This window comes from Ailuropoda melanoleuca, chromosome 9, assembly GCF_002007445.2.
Source record: "Ailuropoda melanoleuca isolate Jingjing chromosome 9, ASM200744v2, whole genome shotgun sequence".
In the NCBI taxonomy this organism is placed as follows: Eukaryota; Metazoa; Chordata; class Mammalia; order Carnivora; family Ursidae; genus Ailuropoda; species Ailuropoda melanoleuca.
Window position 1 is genome coordinate 39,922,414 of NC_048226.1, and position 22,983 is coordinate 39,945,396.

At 32.9% G+C, this 22,983-nt stretch overlaps 1 protein-coding gene across 5 annotated transcripts in view; it reads right to left on the reverse strand.

Annotated features, from left to right (window-relative positions):
• Positions 1 to 251: 251 nt before the first annotated feature.
• MYBL1 (MYB proto-oncogene like 1) overlaps positions 252 to 22,983 on the reverse strand; it is a 38,215-nt gene continuing 15,483 nt past the window's right edge. Inside the window, exons 5-16 of one of the 5 annotated variants that reach the window (XM_019796548.2) lie at positions 22,508 to 22,728; positions 18,095 to 18,269; positions 15,834 to 15,905; positions 15,008 to 15,112; positions 11,635 to 11,733; positions 10,192 to 10,560; positions 8,136 to 8,278; positions 7,470 to 7,584; positions 3,512 to 3,628; positions 3,314 to 3,418; positions 2,688 to 2,867; positions 252 to 1,374 (exon numbers count right to left, since the gene is read on the reverse strand). In XM_019796548.2, the coding sequence (XP_019652107.1) occupies positions 1,246 to 1,374; positions 2,688 to 2,867; positions 3,314 to 3,418; positions 3,512 to 3,628; positions 7,470 to 7,584; positions 8,136 to 8,278; positions 10,192 to 10,560; positions 11,635 to 11,733; positions 15,008 to 15,112; positions 15,834 to 15,905; positions 18,095 to 18,269; positions 22,508 to 22,728 (1,830 nt within the window). In that variant the 3' untranslated portion in view covers positions 252 to 1,245. Of the gene's footprint in view, positions 1,375 to 2,687; positions 2,868 to 3,313; positions 3,419 to 3,511; positions 3,629 to 7,469; positions 7,585 to 8,135; positions 8,279 to 10,191; positions 10,561 to 11,634; positions 11,869 to 15,007; positions 15,113 to 15,833; positions 15,906 to 18,094; positions 18,270 to 22,507; positions 22,729 to 22,983 lie in introns of all 5 variants that reach the window. The other 4 variants (XM_002916374.4, XR_004627808.1, XM_019796549.2 and 1 more) reach the window with 4 other exon arrangements.

Genomic DNA, 22,983 nt, shown 5'->3' on the forward strand with positions numbered 1-22,983 from the left:
AACTGAAGCAACTGTTGTAACCTGTAGAGAAACACAAAACATTTATAAAAGGACAGAATATTTTTATAAATAAAAGATAATGTTCTCTACTTCTGAAACACTGAGTAAATAAAATAAACTTCTAAGTGCAGACTGTTTTTAGGGACCAAAGTACCATATTATTTGTTTAAACAAAATGTAAAAATTCCAAACACATATACAAATCACCAGATTAATTTATATGACCCCCCATATAATTTAAAAAGAAAATATTAAATTATTATTTAGTACATTTTTAGAACTACTTTATAACCAACATGATTTAAAGGGCATAGTGCAATATTTAGGTAGATGTGACACACAGTATAGATACTGTATTCTTTGCAGCTATAACTTACTACTGTTTCTTATTTCATACTTAAACATCAAAATTGTTCTGCATGTTAGCTGTAAATAACAGGAAACAACACTGGCTTCTAGACACCCTGTATAGGTATAAATATCTACATTTAAGCTTTAAAAGTGAAAATAAATTATAAAAAGACTTCTTTCCAATTCACAAAGTCTTCTTGCTCTTCCTACATACTGTACAATACATTCAACAAAACTCTCAGCTCTTCTGAGATTTATGAAGAAAATACTGACTCTTTACTAATAAGGAAAAAAACCTTTTTCAATGCTTTTTGTTTTTAGTACTATGCTCAAATAAATACATTTAACACTGTAGTTAATTTTATTGTTTTTGAAAAATACCAAAAATTAGTAGTGCAACTTTCTCTCCTTCTTTTCAATTTCTTTCCACTGTATTTCTTTGTAAATGGTAGCCTAAGTAAATCAGCACGTAGGCAAAAGTACTTCATAAAACCATGTGTGCTTCCCATACATAGACTAATTACAGAAATAATACATACTCATAAACCTATCTGTAACAAAACTGCAGCATCAAGAGAGTAGCAACATATATCTTCTGAAGAAAATAAGTGAGAATTTACTTTTAGGATATCCATAACATTCTAATACGGTTTTCCCCTCTTGTTCTTTAAAAACAATTTTTAAAAATCTCATCTATTAAAAAATTAACTATGAAATTACTGACCCCTTACTTAAGTGGCTGGGCTTCCTGCCTGCCCAATATGAAAAAAGATGCAAACCGTCTTAGGTCTGTATTAAAACTTTAAAAACAATTAATTGACAAAAATTTCATTGCAACCTAATTTAGTATAGAATACAGTTAAGAGTGGGGCATTTCATCAATTTTAATAACAATTACAGTATGAGAGCTCTTGAAGTGCTGCTGGTAGCTGTGTAAGTGCTCAAATATCTTCTTGCTTGTTCAGTCATGATAAGTTGGTCTTCCGTCTTCCCATAAACCACTGTTTCCCATTCACAATTTGACTATGAAGGAAATATTAATAGTGATGTGAAGATTACTAAAATAACTATCCATTTCACTTTACAATTAACTATACTTTTAAAAGTCAATTATTTCAACCGATTGGATATTTAATGATAATCACTGTAGACATGTCTTGATAATGGCATTGAGATTCTTTTTACTAAACAATGTTTTAAAAATACATACTGAAATATTTATGGTCAATTTTTTTAAGTCCATCTTTTTTTAATTTTTTATTTTAATTAATTAATTTACTTTTTAAAGTTCATTTTTTTAAACTATCTATATTGTTCATAGACCTGTGGAGTTTAAAAGTTTTCTACCCAGAACCCCCCCCATTCAAATCAGTCTTAACACAGAAAGAAATGTCAGTCTTTATTGCTTCAAAATTTTGCAAAAAATTTAAAGAGAGGATGTAATGTCAAAAAATGAGCCGAGAATGCTTTATGTTTTGCAAATTAGGAAATATATTCATAACACAAGGTCAAGCTTGTGTTTGCTTCATTGGTTTTCTTCCCTTATTATAAAGATTACTACATTATAGGTATGACCTGCTATGTAATATATTTTCCTGAAAAGTTCTGTGTTAAACACTGGGAAATCAAACCATTTAAAGTGGATTAAGAAAATGTGCTACATGGCTCTTTGAAGGGCAGCAGCTAAGGACAGAGATGAGGTGGCCACAGCTGATTGCCAAAGATGTTTTCAAGGACTGCTTAAATGTCAGGAATGCTAGTGCTGCAGTCACTGTGGTATAAAGAAGAAAACTTCTTCCTCAATGAAGTCTCAAACTAGCTGGGTTGAATTCTTAAGATAAAGTAGTAAAAAATTTTCCAGCCTTCATTTACAGGGACACAGTGGCTGCAGAGCAACAGAAAAAAGAATTTTGTTTTAAAACTTCTGAGCCAAAAAGTTCACTGGAAACAATTATACCAACGAAATCAAGCTGAAACTGCTTCCAACCACTTACCCTTTCAAGACAGCAATTAGGGCTACACATATTTGTTATAGAAGAGATGCCAGAAGGAGACTTAGATATCTTTAGTTTAAAAAATGAAATCGTGCTTAAGAAATTGCCAGAAGAGACTCTGGCTACAACTTCAATTGTTTGATTTATATGTGCCCTGATGAATGAGTCTCTCAAAAACCCAAATTTAGTTTGAGTGACAAAATAATGGTGAATGTTGTTTAGTTACTGTTATAGTCAGTTTTGAATCTAAAAAGAAAAGGTATAATTTGTGATCAGTAAGTCCAAAGTGATAACTGAATAAACAACAACAAAAATCACTAAAAGAAACTTATAAATTCATACCTGAAGGTTCTTTTCCAATGTGACAACTTTAGGAGTGTTAGGGTTTGGTTTCTTTTTATTAAGTGTATATGTTTTGTTGGTTGAATTTATATCTTGTTTTTCAGGAGTCAAGTTGCACCTATTGTCATGTATTTCCAATAATGGTATCATTAATAAAGATGTTGTAAATATATTTTCTGACTAAGAGAGAAAAAAGAAAGAGGAAAATAACTAATTCAAAAATGGAGACAAATAGACGGACTACTGAGTAAGTGGTGGTGGAAGCCCTGTTCATTTCCCTCCAAGAAAGCTTTTGGCTCCAACGAAATCTTTAGTAATGTAGTAAAATTAAATATTTCAGAAATTAACCAAAGATTAATATTGAAATGTAAAGTTTTGAGAACTACCATTTTTTGACATCATACATAAGAGAACAAACTCCTCTCAAAACAAAACAAATATAAAAAGCAAGGAAGAAAATAAAATATTCTCTGCAGTTAATAGTTTCTTTCTGAAGTAAGCAAAATAAATACTAAAGGAAACTCTCTATGAATCTCTAATGAATTAACCACACGATAAGTAAGAAACAAGAACCAGGACTTAAAGCAACCATCTTAACAACAATAACAACAAAATTCTTTACAAACCTGCATGTCTGAAATGTCTTCAGTCAATAGTTGAGTACCTGGCTCTTCTTTTTCCCAATTATCTAGGACTAGTGATTTTCTGACTTTCTTTACAGAAGCTGTATGCTAGAATGAATAATTTACAATAGAAACATCAGGGTAAAGTCACTTTTATTTTTAAAATGAAGACTTTTATTAACACTACTACTAAGAGATTACCTCCTGTTTGCAGCTTTTGTAAGCAGGTTCATCTTCCTCTTTGAGGAATATATCTGTTCCAGTTTCTTCTTTTAAAACTTCCCGAATATCTTCTTCCAAGAAGGCAAGTGGCTGTGACTAAATTGTTTTTAAAAGGGTTATTAAAGAGTCTTTTATAGCAATTCCCTTTCTCCCCCATATATAGAAACCCATCTTTTACACTTTTTTCATTACTGGCATAATTTTCTCCCAGTCCCTATAGATACCTAAGTTGAATGAATTAACTAATCAGTTTTATGGCAAAAATAATACTGTACATTGCAAGCACTGAATGAAGTGTAGCACTTTGTTCACTCTAGGCTTCCCACTAGGCTTCCTCCTTCTGGGGAACCTACTGTAGCTCCCACTTCAATCAGGAGCCTCAGAATTATACAGATAAGAGATTATTTCCCAAATATTTTCATATAAAAATAGGAAAAATAAGAAATACAGAACAAACTGGTACTACACTAGTTCTCCTTATTCTACTTTTATTGTAGTTATTATATAGTATGTAATTATTGGTTAACACGTTCTCTTGCCACTAAATGTGCGAACTACTTAAGAGCAGTGAGCACATCTTTTTCATCTTTGTGTATTATCTCTGTACAACGAGCCTCAAACTTAGAGCTGAGACAGTGTTCAAGGAGTGGTGTATGGGTGTGTGTGTGTGTGTGTGTGTGTCTATATGTGTATTGGAAAGAAACTTGAGTGTGGGCTGAATAGTGAAATAGTCTCAAAATATTATTTACCTAGCTTCCTATCAAATAGCTAAACCCTACCATGTAAGTCAGAAAAAAAAATGGTCTGTTTGTTTTAGAAAGAGCATAGGGAGTATAGGAAGTGGGAGAGAGAACCTTAAGCAGGCTCCATGCCCAGTGCAGAGCCCCACTTGGGGTTCAATCTCATGATCCTGAAATTATGACCTGAGCTGAAATCAAGAGTTGGATACCCAAATGACTCGGCTATCCAGGCGCTCCCAGGAAAAATGTTTTTAATTATATCAAACACCACCTACCATAACCAAGATCTGCTTTAAAAAAAAAAAAAAGTAATCAAAGCACCACTAAATAAAGAACAAACTGACAGCACAGAATGACCAGCAGCTTATATTCCCAGTCAACAAAACTAGGGAGAATAACATTCATATACAAATGAGATTTCACAGCGCTTAGAAAAACTTTAAGAATGGAAATAGAATTTTAAAAGTGCTCTCATCTACAGCCTGAGACATGCAGGAATTGTGTCAGTATTTCTGTGTAATGCTCCAAGAGATTTTGTTTTAAGGATTATATTTCACAAAGAACATAGATTAGGTACTCTTTTTAAAAAAAATCTATGATTTGTTTTTCCCTCATGAGAATACAAATGTCCTAGAAAAGTGCCTAAGACACAGATGAATTCATTCACTACCAAGAATTATTCTCTTAATTGGCCTAATGTGACAAAGAAAAGAACTACTATATTTAATACTTTTCAGTTTGATACTACCAAAATTTAGATTTATATTTAAAGGACTTCCAGAGTTTTTAGTCTTTTGAGTGATTTTCAGCAAACATTAGAAGAATCAATGTTTATTAAGAAAGCAACAGATACTTAAGGTATACCAGATTAAAATTCCAGAACTGCCTCTAAGAAGTGCATGTGACTCACAGGAGGACACATTAGAAAACTAAATGGTTAGCATATAGTAGGTACTCAGTAAATAATAACCAGAGAAGGAACAGGAGGAACGAAAAGTCAGCTTGCTGCAAACAAATGTATGAGCATATGGATATTTCTGAAATTATATGAGCATATGGATATTTTAGAAATTGTAATTACTAAATCATTATTTTCTTTTTATCTTAAATTGCTGTTGAAAATGATCTGTTTTGGGGCGCCTGGGTAGCGCAGTCGTTAAGTGTCTGCCTTCGGCTCAGGGCGTGATCCCGGCGTTCAGGGATCGAGTCCCACATAGGGCTCCTCCACTGGGAGCCTGCTTCTTCCTCTCCCACTCCCCTGCTGTGTTCCCTCTCTCGCTGGCTGTCTGTCACATAAATAAATAAAATCTTTAAAAAAAAAAAAAAAAGAAAGAAAGAAAATGATCTGTTTTGGCAATGGATAAATTCTTCCCAAATGAGAACAAACTGACAGGGACTTTAGGTCACTTAAAACCTAATTTTTCGGGGCGCCTGGGTGGCTCAGTTGTTAAGCGTCTGCCTTCGGCTCAGGGTGTGATCCCGGCATTCTGGGACCAAGCCCCACATCAGGCTCCTCTGCTGGGAGCCTGCCTCTTCCTCTCCCACTCCCCCTGCCTGGGTTCCCTCTCTCGCTGGCTGTCTCTCTCTCTGTCAAATTAAAAAACAAAACAACAACAAAAAAACCTAATTTCTCAAGCACTATTATTAAGGTAACAATTTTTATTCAATTTATATGCTGAACAAGTGACCCTGAGGCACTGTAGAATTCTCAAATGCCTTCAAATCATTGTTTATTTGTCTAACTTCCAATTAGGCTACACACTCCTATGAAGGCAGACAACATACCTGACAGGTTCATCCCCAAAGCCTCGCCCAGTGCCTGGCCTCTATTAGACACTTAATCAATACTTGTTCAATTAATGATGCATTTTAAAATGAATAGCAAAACACTGAAACAAATTAGTCTAATCAATTAGTTAATTCCATCCAATGGAATATTACACAAATATTAAAAATTATGAGATACATATATACACATTAAATTTTTTAAAAAGGTTACAAGATAGTACATAAAGTATGATCTCACTTTTGTTATGTGTCTATGCACAAATAAAAGTCCAGACAGCTAAATAGAATATAATTGTTCACAGCAGTCTAAGGAGCTAGAGGACAAAAAAATTTCATCAATCCTACTATGTACCCTCTAAACCAATATTTTTTTTTAAAGATTTTTTTATTTATTTATTCGACAGAGATAGAGACAGCCAGCGAGAGAGGGAACACAAGCAGGGGAGTGGGAGAGGAAGAAGCAGGCTCAGTGCGGAAGAGCCTAATGTGGGGCTCGATCCCACAACGCCGGGATCACGCCCTGAGCCGAAGGCAGACGCTTAACCGCTGTGCCACCCAGGCGCCCCAAACCAATATTTTAAAAAGAGGAAAAAGAGCAGAAGATCTGAGGGTGTGACATTCCTTTTAGAAAACTGATTAAATCAAGTAAACTAGAATTAATGGATCTACTCAAAATATGACTAAAAATAGAACATAACTAAACTCCCCTAGAAGTGACCAATATTTTAAAAATATATTATTTCTAATGAACCTAACTTGTCAGAAATCTTATCTGCCTAGCATTAGAATGCCCATAGTTCATCTAACATATTTCAAAGTTGACTATATATCTGAAAGCACAGGTAACACTCCCCACCTCCATTTATGAACTACTATTGCTACCATTAATCATAGCAGCAACTAAGTACACACTACTTGAAGCTTAGCACCAACCCCTTTATATCTACTATTGTTTTTATCTCCAGAAATAACCCTTTGGGATGTGTTTTACAATCTCCATTGAATATAAGAGTAAACTGAACCTTAAAAAGGTGTCCTGATAAGCACTTTTCTAATAATACTTATGACTGATTATGTATATCAAAATATTAAAATTACTTTATTCTAATGCAGGTATCTGCCACAGAAACTACTAAAAGGTGGATTTTAATATTAAGAAAAGGGTTCAACTGATGCTTGATTTGCTTTCTCTACATGACATAATATAAAAAAAGTATGAATTCAAAACAACCCAAGAAAAGGTTTATTTACAAGGAAAAGGATTCACATAAATTCAAATTTATAAATCAAGAAATAAAATTTTATCAATTTCAGTGAACATCTTTTCAAAATGTAAAAATCAAAGATAAAAATCAAAAAACTTTTTTATTAAAATTAGGATATTTCTTAAAAATAGAGAGTATACATACCACAATTTTAAGAGGTCCGTATTTTTTCTCCTGAGCAGCAAGCGCATTCTTAAAAGGTGTAGGAGTTCTTGGTGTGGTACCCAATATAGATCTTCTAATAGTAGGTGTTCTAAACCTAACCAATCATTTAGATATTTGTATTATAGTCAAAATCTAATTCATAAGTTAAGGAAGGCAAACCCATGATAAAAGCATACATTAAATTTTTCTTGCTTACACATGTGTTATTTAAACATTCCAGGACTATTTTAAAGTATGCCTGCCTAAACTAATTCTTACTCCAATTAATCATCTTAAAATAGAAAAAGACAAATGTAGAAAAAAGCACTAAAAATGTTATTTTGCTTCATATCAAAATAACATACATTTAGCTGGTTTTTAGTCAGTAGGAATGAAACATGAGGTTATGATTTTTTTTTTCAATTCTAAGTCCTATATGAATAGGGATTAGGGTAAATGGACAAAAAGCTATTTTTTTTTTAAAACAAGATCATTTTTATTATTATTTTTTAAAGTAAGCTCTATGCCCAACGTGGGTCTCTTAGTGACAACCCCGAGATCAAAAGTCTCATGTTCCACCGACTGAGCCAGTCAAGCATCCCATTAATCTATTTTTAAAATTGTGCTTCCCACTTTCTCTCACACAATTATTTAATACCTACTTACCCTACATTTTCCTTTTGATCTTTGGGGGTTGTTTCCTTGTGAAGAGGAGTTGTAATGAGAACTTTCTGCCCACAAATAGGGGTTGATGTAAATGAAGGATTTTCTATATTAATTTGTTCATTTCCAGGGCATGTGTTGAAAAACTAAAAAAGAGCATTTAAAGACAATTTCTAGAACGTTAAAATCCTTACACAAATATTAAATGGATAGGATTTTCAAAGATATTTTCAAATATAAAATATTTCTCCATTCCTTTTAGAAAAGAATTATCAATATTTCATTTACACTTCATTCCATGAAAATTAAGCTCCATGAGGGCAGGAATTTTAATGTTGTTCATCATTGCCTCCCCAGCTCTTTTAAGTGTTTAGCATATAACAGGCATTGAAGAAATAGTTGTTTAACAAATATCTGAAAGTTACAAAACACAGTAAAACAATTTTATAACAGTATATTATCATATAGAAATCTATGGAAACCATAAATAGCTGCTATGTTAAGTTTAACAGTTTCATACAACACTGTAACTGGAAAGAAAGTTTTATTATTTTATTAATACACAATCTTAGAGATACCCTTTTCTATGAGAATTCTTTGAATTCTGAAAATAATAATAATGCTTTGCTGATAATACAGCTGTCTAAAAAAATTGCCTACCTAGGATACAGCTCAGAACCTTGGAGCAGCCAGCATTGGTATCAAGAATCCATTTTCCAAATAACACAATTTACTCACTGAATCTTAACTTACATATAGTCATGAAATACTGATTGGTTTTTGTAGCCAACAGAATAGAAGAAGTGATAGGAAGAAGTGGAAATTACTTTAAGGCTACTTATAACTGGAATGAATTCTAGCTCTATCACTTCCAACTCCTAATATTTGCCATACACTTAACCTTAAGATTAGTAGTCAAACCCTGTCAAAACCCTGCAGGGGTGCCCATCAATTATAGGATAAAATTCAAGCTCTTTACTATGGGATACAAGGTCTTTATAATCATGCCTCAACCTTCTCAGCCACTTTCCACCTTAGGATTTATATTTTGACAAAAATTGCTAGTGTTCAAAACTCCAAAAATACAAAGTTGCTAGTGTGCCCAACCCAGTTTCACCTTCCTCAGGATGTTCTGCAACTCTGAGAGCTGGGGTGGTACTGGAAAACGCAACTACTCAAACTGTAGTGTAAATGGCATCCCCTGAAGCACAGGGGGAGTAATTTCCAGAGAACACAGTGCTTATATACTGTCAGATTCTCCTAACTTCCCAGCATCAAAATACAACTCCAATAATATCCCAGCATCTTCCAAGTTTATTTGACCATTAAATTTCCTTCTTCATGAAACTTTTTAACCTCTACCAAGACACTTTCAGCAAACATCAGCTCCATTCTCTTACGACTGACTGTGGACAAATTGCTTAACTTCTGAATTTGTTCCACCTAACTCCTAAGGTTTTTTGGAAGAGGATTAACTGAAATGCTATATGAACAGTGTTTAGCACACAGCCTGGAACACAGTATTCATTAAGAAAGATAGTATCATAAAATAACAGATATAGTTTGTCCTGTATCTCTTGTAAATATCTGCTGCCCCAGGATATAACTCCATAAGAAAGTGGGTATCTATTCCTGACATCCTTAGAAAACCTTCAGACACGTGAAATTCTTACAGTGAGCAGCTGTCTGTGGATATAAACATGGTATCTTTTGAATGGTTAATCAGGAAACTGGATCTCAGTCTCAACTCTGCCATTAGATAACTGTGGGCAAACCATTTTACCTTTATGGGCCTATTTCCTGATGAGTCCTATAAAGATGTAGAACTACTTACCTAAAACATCCCTTTTAGCTCTAAATATTTTAAGATACTATAACACAACTACTATACATCATGAGATAGCTTCTGATTGACCAGGGCTTAGCACTCTCACGTATACATTTAAATACCTTATTCATTTTTATGTGTTATCAAAGCAACAAACAATTGTAAGGATATTAAGGATCTAATGTAATTGAGCTCACCAACATTTGGAAACAAACAAAACAATCCTCCTACCTGTGAAGGAGAAAATGGTAGTGTTTTCACCGGTGTGTGTTTTAGTGCTGTATTACCGCCATCATTGAAAGAGCCATCGCTATGTTCGCTGCTGGGAGACTGACCCACTCGCATTCTTCTCTTCTTTCTGAGGATGGTTGGTGGAGTGCTAAACTTGGCCACATTTGGGGATGTTACAGGAACAGCCTCACTGTCTGTACCATTACAACTGGTTTTTTTCCCTTCAAGTACAAGGCTGACATTAAATTGACATTCCATGGCTCCTTCATTGTGTTGAATCCTCATTAGTTTGACTGGGGTGGACTTGATAGGAGAAGCAGCAGCATCAGAAAGATCAAAACTGGTAACATCACTCCATGCTACAGGATCCTGCAATAAAATAAATCCTTAACTAAAGCTAATGTTTTAAACTAGTTAAATGTGATATCGAACACAGAAGGTGACTTTCACAAATTTAACTACTCATTTTTCTTAGGAGAAATAGGCTTTTCTTGTTCATCTTTTTCTTTTCTTTTCTTTTTTTAAGAAAGACCATTTGAGAGGAACAGATTACAGTTTTACTACAACTCCAATTTGGAACATTCTGAAATAATATTTCATCTAATTCAGTAGCTGAAGCTTACTGTCAAAGTATTTTAAGTAAAAAGGACAAATTATTTTAAGTTATTATCAAAGAATACAATTCTTCATAAAACTTCACGCTCTATTCCACATTAGAAAAATACTATCAAATTCTACATAATTTGGTAATGTGTGTGGAACATCTTCAAAATGGTCATACACTTTGATCCAGAAACTCAATCTAACCTAAGGAAATAATCATAATTTTACACAAGGGTTTACAAAATATATTCTGTAATTTGTAGTACTGAAAAACTGGATACCACCTAAATGTTCAATAATAGTCACTGGGTAAATAAATTTTGTTACATTCATATGATATAGTATATGAAGTCATTAAAATTGAAGTTTTAAAAAACAGCTAAGAACAAAAACATGCTCATGATATAATGTGGAAAAAAATCCACAAACATAATACATAAGAGTATCATTCGGTTTAAAAATATATGCACGTGTATATGTATAGAACAGCCTGAAAGAAAATACTTCAAATTATTAACTCTGGCCTCTGGTGGATTTTTCCTCTTTACAGTTTCGTCTAGTTTCCAACTCTTTCTAATATACTTGTACAACTTGTATAATAAAAAACAAATTGTTAAATTTTATTTCTTAAAAATTTCAGACAAAGAACATACTGAGATAGACATAAGCTTTTTGTTTATTTTTCCCAAAAGCTACTGCAAAAAATAAGAACAAAATTAAGCATGACATACAAAGGAATGCATAAAATAAAACTGGTCAGTGTTCCTTAAACTAAGCTTCTGAACATGAAACCATGTAACTAAAATTGAGCTTTTGATAATCTCACAATTTCAAACTTACAGATTCAATAAGTTCTAGAGTCTCTGCAAATTCTGGGATGGTCTGTAGAGAGGACAGCACAGCATTTGCCTCTACGGCCAGGAACTTTGTGGGTGAATTCTGCTGAGCAGAGAGAGTCTGATTTTCATCCATACTGTAAAACTCACTAGTGTGCTCCTCGAGGCTATTTAGAGTATTAGACATGCTATCATCCATGAGGAAACTACCAGACCAGCTAGAAAAGCTTCCAGGTTGCTAAAAGTACAAAAGAAACGTGAGTATTATTTGTCATTCTCAACCTAGGCATAAATCTGGATTTTAAGTAAGAGTTTTTTGTAGGATAACATACTTCACAACATTTCAGCTAAAAAATATAGCAGCAAATATATCAAAATGGATGTAAACATTTTTTCATTAAACCTCTTGTCTCTATTTCTTTTTTCTAACTAAATTTTTTTTTGAAAAATTTTTTTATAAAGTCATGGTGAGATAAATCTAGCACATGTATACAACGTAAAGTTCAAGCTCCCAGAGTCTGGTCTCTTTCTACCTTTTACTCTTCACCTCCCAACACTTTCACTCGTAAGTCCTCCTCCCAGGGAATACCAAATACCCAACTATAGTTGTTGCAATTCCCACACAAGTTAGTCTTTTACCCTAGAGTATCTTTGCACATACTACTGCTCCCTTTAGCTAGAAAGCTCTCCAACACAGACCAGGGAAAACTTTAATTCTTCATTTAAGATACACTTCAAATATTGGAAAGTGCTCCATCTGATCATCCACTTTTACCTGTTCCACTTACAATAATGTCCCGGTTCATCCACTTTGCTAGAATATAATCATTGCCTTTCAAGACTGAGCTCAAATAGGATTTCTTCTAGGAATGCTTGTCTGACCACCTAAACCTCAGATTCCTGTCTTATATGCCCCCATAAAACTTCGTGACTTATTTTATCACACTACTTCCTATTTCTTATCTGTGTCTTCATTGCAGAGTAAATCCTTTGAAGTCAGGGACTGTCATTTTTATCTCTCTGAAGAGGTACAGTGGGGAATTTACTTATCTTTTGAGCTTAGCTTCCTAGTATCTCATAATAAAAAGCAAGAAAGGAGACCTTGAAGAGTCATGGTTAACAAACAAAATGTAATTCAGAAGTTGTTAAGAATGGATCCTAAGAGTTCTCATTACAAGAAAAAAAGTATTTTTTTCCCTTTTTCTTTTCTTTTTCTGTTTTGTACCTATATTAGATGACAGATGTTAACTAAACTTTTTGTGGTAATCATTTCACAATATATGAAGGTCAATTCATTATGCTGTACACCTTAAACATACAGTGCTGTATGTCCTATCTCAATAAAACTTGGGGAAAATATGTAAAGTATATAGCTCTGGCCAACAAAACTCTCAGAGGTGATGAAAATGTTCTTACATCTGATACTGCTCACTATGAGAGCCACTAGCCATATGAGCAACCAAAATGTGATTAGCGCAACTGAGGAACTGAATTTTTAAATTTCATTTAAAATTAAATGGGGCTAGTAGCTACCATATTTTAGAAAGCACACTGTCCTGTTTATAGGAAGTACTCAATAAATGGTACCTATTATTTTTAAAAAATGTGCTAGATAGTCACAATAACAAAAATGTTAAGTTTCAAGTAAGCTGAAAAAAATTTCCAACATTGTTGTAAAATAAGTTCCACCTATTTTAAAGTTCCTCCAAAATAAAAGAAAGTAAAGCACTCTTATTTTATTAGCATAGCCAACTTCTGAGTTTACAATCACTTTCTGGAGATAGGTTCCAAACCATATGCATTTCAATTAAATTTGGAGGTGGGAAAAAGATTCAAAAAGGTGACTTGGCCCAGAGGAAAAACCACAGGGCTGCATTCAGACTCACCTGAATATAAATTTCTAACAACAAACCACCTACTTCAGGGTTAATATAAGGATTACTAAGAATATATAAAACACATCTGTAATGGTCAAACATAATGGATACTCAGTCAAATGACAATAATTATTATGAAATAATTTTTAAGAACAAATATTTTATATGTGTATGGGCTCTACTCCACTGGGTGTAGCAACTTCCCTCTAGAATCTAGAGTCTCCAACCAGATCTTTACGAGAGTGGATTTTAGATTAATAAGTTCTAAAAAAAATTAATAGCTTTCTTCATTTTCATGCAAAATGCCATTTCTTTTAGCTAGTTATAGCTTCCTTTTAAATTAAAAATGATAGACACTATCAAAAAAATCAAAACTGGTTTAAACATGATATAATTATCTAGAAATGTGGACTCTCTGTGACTATTTATTTCTTAATAAAACCAAAACTAATTTTAAAATAAATGCCCTTCAGGTTTTTCTATTTGTCCATGGTTTTTGCAGTTTCAAAACAAAAACTATGCTTCCTATGGCATGCATCTTGTCTGTTACAGTTAACAAATGTTTTTATTAACAATGTTTTAAATGGTATAAAGACATCACCAGTTGCCTCATAACACTATTTCAAGAACTCACATTATTCTATTAAGTAATTTTGTACATTCCCAATCACCCTGAATGGACAGTCCCCTCATTAAGCCACAAACCAAGAATAACCCTTTCCTAAATGCAAAAAATCTCAGGATATTAAACTTAAAATTGCCATTTAAGTATAAGCTTTTCTTCTTTTAATCCATTTAACATAGCCCATCTAACTTAGCCAGAATGAATACCATTTATCATAATTTAATACTCCTAATTGTTCCCATCGACCAAATCCCAGACAGTAGTGTTTACATGTGGCAACCAAACCCAATATTCATATAAAAATTTCTTTAAAGAACATAAAATTTAAATGTTCCCTTTCCCTATATTTTTTAAGTTATCATTTTTTCCAATTTACCAAATGTGTATTCATAATATAGTAAATAGGAAAAAATGCTCAAGGACAGAATAAAAGTAATTTTGAAACACATAAATCTCTACACATCTATTAAATTCTTTATTTTTCAAACTTTTTTTCTATTAGAGCCCTCATTATAAGGAATGTCTAAAATAAAAGCAGAGCCAAAAATCATAAAAAAAGCAAAGCCTAATCTAAACCACACATCATTTTCACAAATACATATATATTGAAGATCATACCTTAAGTCTGCTTGACATTTACAACTCAAGACGCATCTTAATACAGAACATTGTAAAATATATTCAAAGAGTTGTATATCAAAATCAGGCAACCTGAACATTGCAAATTAGAAAAATCATTTTTAGGCCACATTAAAATCTGAAGTCATCCTGAATATATTTTCCATGTATTAGTATATGAAAGTCAATGCTAATGAAAACTATAAAAGCACATAAAGGATTCTAATAAAATCTAAACACTTAAGCTTATTTCTCACCGATGAAATTCGCTTTCTTCTAACTTCATTCTCAGCTGACATAAGAAGCAACTCAAGTTCCTTTATTTTTTTTTCCTTATCAGGATCTTCATCAATGAAGGGTGGCTAAAGTAAGTTAAATAAAAGAGAAAGACACACTACTTAAACAATTGTTTTATTATACATAGTAGTGTTCTTTTATCTTCTATGCAACATAAAATCTATTTTCTCCAATAAAGCTTAATACAACTAAATCCCAAATGCTCAATATCAATCTCTCTGGTGTCTAAATATTTTCAATTTAACAGAAAAGATTTGGGAAATTTATTTTATTATTTTATTTTTTGAAGTAAGCTCTACCCCCAGCGTGGGGCTCAAACTCATGACCCCGAGACCAAGTCACATGCTCTATCGACTGAGCCAGCCAGATGCCCCTAGAATTAGGAAATTCAAATGCATTAAAAAAACTAAAAAAAATAAACAAACAAATGCATTAAAAAACTTACATTGTATCATCTATATTAATTTAGAAATTTATGTCTGGAGTCTGTTTTACTAAGTCATATGTATGCACATACTATCCAATTTAAGAAAAATATGTCCATTCACAACCTGAATGCTTTAAGTTGGAGAAATGAAAGGACCACCCTACTAGTGTTGTCAACCACCTTACATTTGTACAGATTATATTTCTCAAACTTTCTCCTTTAGTGTTATAATACTCAGAGTAAATGAAACAGATAGCAGTGTTTTTGTCCTAGTTTTATGAATGAGGAAATACAACTATTAGATTTTCAAATATATGTTTGAAAGTGTTTTCTTTGTTTTCCTATAAATAAAAAGTTACCTGAATAAATGCAGAAGTCTGAACATGTTCTACACAATTGCCTTCAGGTGACACATACTGATAGCCCGGGATCTAAAAAGTAATTAAAATATTAGTATCATACATATAGTACTATAAAAATTTTTAAAATCTAAGGCAAAGCATAAAAACTCTTGACAAAATATCAGCATTAAAAACTCATAAAGTATCTCTGTTAACTTTGAAAATTCATTTATATAATAGTTTCTAATAACTACATCTTGTTCTTAGAATCTGCTAATGAAAAGTAACTCAGAGGAAAGACCTATCTTCTGGATGAAATACAAGAATTACTTGGCAAATACTTTTCAGCCAATCAGCCTATTACCTACAATATCCACCAAATTATTTTTTTAATCTGCTGTTAGAAGGACTGCTCTACCTCTGGGAGAAGACAAAGTAATTGTGTTCTTATCTTTCAGACGAAGGGGTTGGTCCATATGAAGCGCTCACAAAGCAGAGACTAAAGCAAGTTTTTCAATATTCATACCTCCTGCTCCTACCACCACCCCACGCCAATCTCTGTGTAAAAAGATATGAAAACAGAGGCTTCTTCTATTATTTGTCTTAGAAAAAGTCAGAATCACTCATGTGCTTTTTAATACTCTGACAACAGAGGAAGAATTATTTTCTTTTTTAAAGCATCTGTAATAAGAATTTTGAAGTTGCATGCAACTTTAGTGTGCAATGCTGGAAAGACACATGAGAAGGTATTTTTAAAAACCTAAAAATATAATAAATATAAATAAGAAATTGTTTATTTTCCATGATGGCCTACCTAAATCACTATCTGATGCAGAATAGCCATAATAACTACTAACATAGAACTGAACTTTCACAATACTTGATTTGTATGTTATCACTAAACTTTCAATGAATTAGAACCTTATCTTTCTCAAATTTTGCATTTAAATCTGTGACAGTATTTCAAACCAATTCATTTTTTTTCTTTCAAGTCAAAATTAGAATGATTTTTTAGTAGTTTAAGTGAGTTGAATTATGAATGCATAAATCTTTCAAGGATTATTAAAAGTACAATAAACAATTCTTAAAGTACAAGAAATATCCTTATTTTCCAATATATTTTGATTGAGACTGTTAAATACTCCCTTGACCCCAAATAATTTTTAAAACTATGTTTCTATGAGTTAAAAAAATAAATTTAAATGATAACCTTTCTAAGACAGAAGAATGTTTCAGTTTATGCTGCTGAAATCTAGGACTCTAAAGAAAAATGTAAAGAAACAGACAATAAAAACCTTAAGGTATTTGCGTATCAGCAGATAACTATACCGTCTTCACATGTTTTCCTATTTGTAAATTAAGAGGTCATTACTTTTTTAAAATTGTTCTTTTAAAATTATGTCCAAAAAATAATGTTCATTTAATGAGGTAAATTCAAATCCAATCTGTGCATACTTACCACAGATTTTTAACACCCAGATAAATTTTATCTTTTGGTAGACACTATTATTAAGTCCTAACTTAATCTTTACATTTTATGTGACAGGAACCAAGAACTGCTCAACATGAAAAATGGTATGACAGACAGGCAGACAGAAAAATATAAAACAAACCTTATGAAAACTCCTAAACTAATTTCTTGCAGAGAAGAAAATGCACTGTAAGGAAAATAGAGCTTGCCCTACCATGAGCTTGGGGAATCTCTAATGAACCTGTCTAAACAAAGACTGACATCACTTAGTTGATTGGTTACTATGGAGAAAAGCAAAGTTGAGCGCCATCAAAGAACCAATTAATTATCTACCACACCTCCCAAAATGATGAATGGATTTTGACTATTTTCTCCTTAAAACCATTTTATATACACTTACCTCTTACAGATAAGCACTACTACAATTTCACAAAATATTTGTAAAAGGAAACTACAATGGATGTTAAAGCACAGATGACCATAAGCTTTGAATCATAAATGAAGATTCAAAGAATGATAGCATTAGGAAACGTACATAATGTTTCTTAACTAGATAATATAAAAATTACATATAAAAGGAAACATTTTAATGAGTTTGTTTCCAAAATATTTATCAATCAAAATAAGTAGAGATAAACCTCCACTAATGGTTTAACAGCTAGTTACGGCAATTTTTTTTTCAGTTTGGAAATTTAAATGTCTATTCCCCTTAATATATGTTGTATCTGTCATATTAAGAAACCAAACATCCTCCCAGTATAACAACTAAAGAAATCTTTGAAATAATAAAGGTATTAAAAATATGTGCCTGAACAGGTATGTAAAACTGATTCTGGGTTTGCAAATGGTCCATAGTCGCACAAGGTTTGTGTTGAAGTTTAGATGAGGATCGTTCTGATTTTATTCCATCTTGTAAGTAGCCCTCCTGTTCCACTTTTCTTCTCATGGTAGAATTCCAGTGATTTTTGATAGAATTATCAGTCCTAAGAAATGAAAGTGTATAATTTAAAAAGAAAAAAAGGATTCCACAAATTTAACACTGTATAAAGTGTACAAAGTGCTCAAAAAAAATTTTACAAATAATGATACTGGATACTTTCTCAATTTGAAGATAAATTGTCTGTCTGTCAGTCCGGCACAGTTCTAAACAGTGGAGATACAGCAGTGATGAGAAAGTCCCTGCTCTCATGAGGCTTACATTCTCATTGAAAGTGTGCCAAAATGGAAGGAGGGAAGAATAGAAAAACAAACAATTAAATAAGAAAAAAACACATCAGCACAAACTGAATTCAACAATACATAAAAAGATCATATACCATGATCAATTGGGATTTATTCTTAGGATACAAGGATGGTTCAATATCTACAAACTCAATCAACACCACATTAACAAAATAAAGGATAAAAATTATATCATCTCAATAGATGCAGAAAAAGTATTTGATAAAATTCAACATCCATCTATGATAAAAACTCTCAAGAAAGTGGGTACAGAGGAAACATATCTCAACATAATAAAGGCCATACATGACAAACCCACAGCTAACATCATACTCTATGGTGAAAAGCTGAAAGCTCTTCCTCTAAGATCAGGAACAAGACAAGGATGCCCATTCTTGCCACTTTTATTCAACATAGTTTTGGAAGTCCTGGCCACAGCAATCAGACAAGAAAAAGAAATAAAAGGCATCCAAATTTGAAAAGAAGTAAAACTGTCACTATTTGCTGATGACATAACTATATATTAAAAAAAACCCTAAAGAAACTACCAAAAAACCATTAGAATAAGTGAATTCAGTGAAGTTGCAGGATACAAAATCAGTATACAGAAATCTGTTGTGTTTCTAATACCCTAATAACAAACTATCAAAAAAAATTAAGAAAACAATACCATTCACAATTGCATCAAATAGAATATAACACCTAGGAATAAATTTATCAAGGAGGTGAAAGACCTGTACTCCGAAAACTGTAAGACACTGATGAAAGAAACTTAAGACGGCACAAATAAATGGAAAGATATACTATGCTTATAGACTGGAAGAATTATTAAAATGTTCATACTACAAAAAGCAATCTACAGATTCAAGGCAATCTCTACCAAAATACCAATGGCATTTTTCATAGAGCTAGAACAAATAATCCTAAAATCTGTACAGAACCACAAAAGGCCCCGATTAACCAAAGCAATCTTGGGAGAGAAGAACAAAGCTGGAAGAATCACACTCCCAGATTTCAAACTATACAACAAAATGATAGTAATCGAAACTGTATGGTAATGACACAAAACAGAAACATAGATCAAAGGATCAGAATAGAGTTCAGAAATAAACCCATGCTTATACAGTCAATTAATCTTCAACAAATGAGGCAAGAACATGCAATGAGGAAAAGACAGTCTTATCAATAAATGGTGCTGGAAAAACAGGACAGCTACATGGAAGGATGAAACCGAACCACTATCTTATACAATATACAAAAATAAATTCAAAATAGATTAAAGACTTAAATATAAGACTAGAAACCACAAAACTACTCAAAGAAAACACGCAGTTAGGTCTTGGACATTGGTCTAAGCAGTATTTTCCTGACTCTGTCAGACGAGGGCAACAAAAACAAAAAGCACTCTATCAAACTAAAAAGCTTTTACACAGTGAAGAAAACCATCCATAAAACAAAAAGGCAACCCACTGAATGGGAGGAGATATTTGCAAATGCTATAACTAATAGGGGGTTAACATCTAAAATATATAAAGAACTCCTACAACTCAATATAAAAAAATTTTTAAAAATGGGGAGAGAACATGAAGAGACATTTCTCCAAAGAAGGCATACAAATGGCTAATAGACTTAAAAAGATGCTCACTAATCATCAGGGAAATGCAAATCAAAACCACAATGACCGGGGCGCCTGGATGGTGCAGTCGTTGGGCGTCTGCCTTCGGCTCAGGGCGTGATCCCCATGTTCCGGGATCGAGTCCCACACTGGGCTCCTCCGCTGGGAGCCTGCTTCTTCCTCTCCCACTCCCCTGCTTGTGTTCCCTCTCTCACTGGCTGTGTCTCTCTCTGTCAAATAAATAAATAAAATCTTAAAAAAAAAAAAAAAAAACAAAAACCACAATGACCTATCACCTCATGCAGGTCAGAACGGCTTCTATCAAAAAAGACAAGAAATAACAAGTGTTGGCAAGGATGTAGAGAAAAAAGAACCCTCATGAACTTTTGCTGGGAATGCAAAAAGTTACAGCCACCATGGAAAACGGCATGAAGTTTCCTCAAAAAATTAAAACTACCATATGATCCAGTAATTCCATTTCTGGGAATTTATCTAAAAAAAAAAACCCTCAAAAACGCTAATACAAAGATATATGCACACCCATGTTCATTGCAGCATTATTTACAGCCAAATATGGAACCAACCCAAGTGGCCACTGATAGATGAATAGAAAAAGATGTGGTGTATGCATACAATGGAACATTACTCAGACATAAAAAAGAATGAAATCTTGTCATTTACAACAACATAGATGGACGCAGATGGTATCATGCTAAGTGAAAAAAGTCAGATAAAGATATATACCATAGGATTTCACTTATCTGTGGAATCTAAAAAACAAAACAGAATAGAAAGGCTCATGGATACTAAGAACAATGTGGTGGTTGCCAGAGGGGAGGGAGGTTGAGGGGTGGGCAAAATAGGGGAAGGAGATTAAAAGTACAAACTCCCAGCTATAAAATAAATAAGACATAGGGATACAATGTACAGCATAGGGAATACAGTTAATAATATGTAATAATTTTGTATGGTAACAGACAGTAGCGAGATTAAGCTTGGTGATCACTTAAAAATTTATATGTTAAATCACCATGTTGTATACCTGAAAATAATATATTATTACATATCAAAAACACTTTGGAAAAAAGCAAAGAAAAACATCAGTGCTATGCAGATCATTAAAGTAGGATAAGAAAAACAAGTAACTAGGGTAATTTGATATGTGGTCCAGGAAGGCCTCTGTAGGTGACAGTGAAGCTAAGACTGAATGGCAACAATGAACCTGCCATACAAGAGAGAAAAAGAGCATTCCAGATAAAGAGAATAGAAAGGGCAAAGGCCTAAAAGCCAGGAACAAACATGGTCAAGAAAAGCAAATCACAAGTTAGAGAATCCTAATATTTTTTCACTAATTAGAATACCTATGTTGGAAAGAGTTCACTGGCTCCCTTTTTACCTAAAGTTCCCTTTATAAAAATGGAAACCTTCAACCCACAGTTAGTTGTAGTATAAATTCCATCCTTCATAAAATACACAAACATTTACTGAGAACTGACTACCTACATAAAGTGTTACAGCACTTTATATTAAGGCTAGCTTCAATGGACAGTAAAAAGATATATAAAAGACCTAAAACATGAGAAGTTCCTAAACCTGGTTCAGTAACCTGCATAAAAAAACACAAAGCTTTAATTTCCTTACCTATGAAAAAAGATAGCATTGTTTGCTTTGCATATTTCATTAGTATATGAAAATTAAGTATATAGGTAAAAGCATTTTATAAACTATGAAGTACCATACAGAGACTACAGAAATAAAAAAAAATGCACACCTTCTGAGTGAGTATGGATTTTCCCAAGGTTGCTGGTCTACTGTACTACAATCAGGAAACATTTGAACCAGTGCAAGGTATAGTATACTTATAGTATACAGAGGCATATCACTTCCCCTGAGGGAAATTCTGTATTTTAGCCACCTGGATATATACACTACTCCCATGATTTGAATCATACCATAATTAAGAAATGAATTTTCTCTAATGAACTTCCATAGTTTATTTCAGCCAATGTATTTGCTATTCTCTGGTCTTGTGGATAGAATCCAAGATGAAAGAAATCTCTTCAATTTAGGTTCCATTCCAACCAGGTTTGTACAAAGAAGGTCTGTCTGACTGGCATTGACATGTAAACAATCTGGGGAGTATATTAACCATTCATATAATCTAAAGGCCTATCATTTTACTGCACAAATTACTGCTATAAAATATTTCATTAAAAAGTAATTCTATCCCTTACACAAAATTTATTACAAATAGGCCCAAAGGATTGTCTGTCTAAATTTCAATTATAAATAGAAGTCATGGGGATACCTGCAAACATATTTAATAGTAACTTAATAAAGATAAAGTTTAAGTACAGGAAAATGTATATATGTTTATATAGGCACCTTCCAGGAAGTAGTTTGGCAATTTCTGCCCAACGATTTCCCAACCGCTTATGTGCTTCATAGATGATCCTGTCCTCCTCTTCTGTCCAGGAAGATTTCTTAACCTCAGGATTCAGATGATTATGCCATCTTTCTCTACACTGCTTGCCTATTCTTCCTTTCAAATGTTTTGCAATTAAAGACCATCTTTTTGGCCCATATTTCTGAACTAATTCAATAACCTAAGAAACAGAAAAACAAAGTTTAAAAAAGCATTATCTTTTTAAAAATAAGTAACTCATGGGGATGTAATGTACAACATGGCGACTATAGTTGACAATACTGTAATGCACATCTGAAAGCTGCTAGAGAGATCTTAAAAATTCTCGTCACAAGAAAAAAAAGTTTTTGCACCTATATATGGTGACAGATGTTAACCAGACTCATTGTGATCACTTAGCAATATATACAAATAGCAAATCATATGTGGTACACCT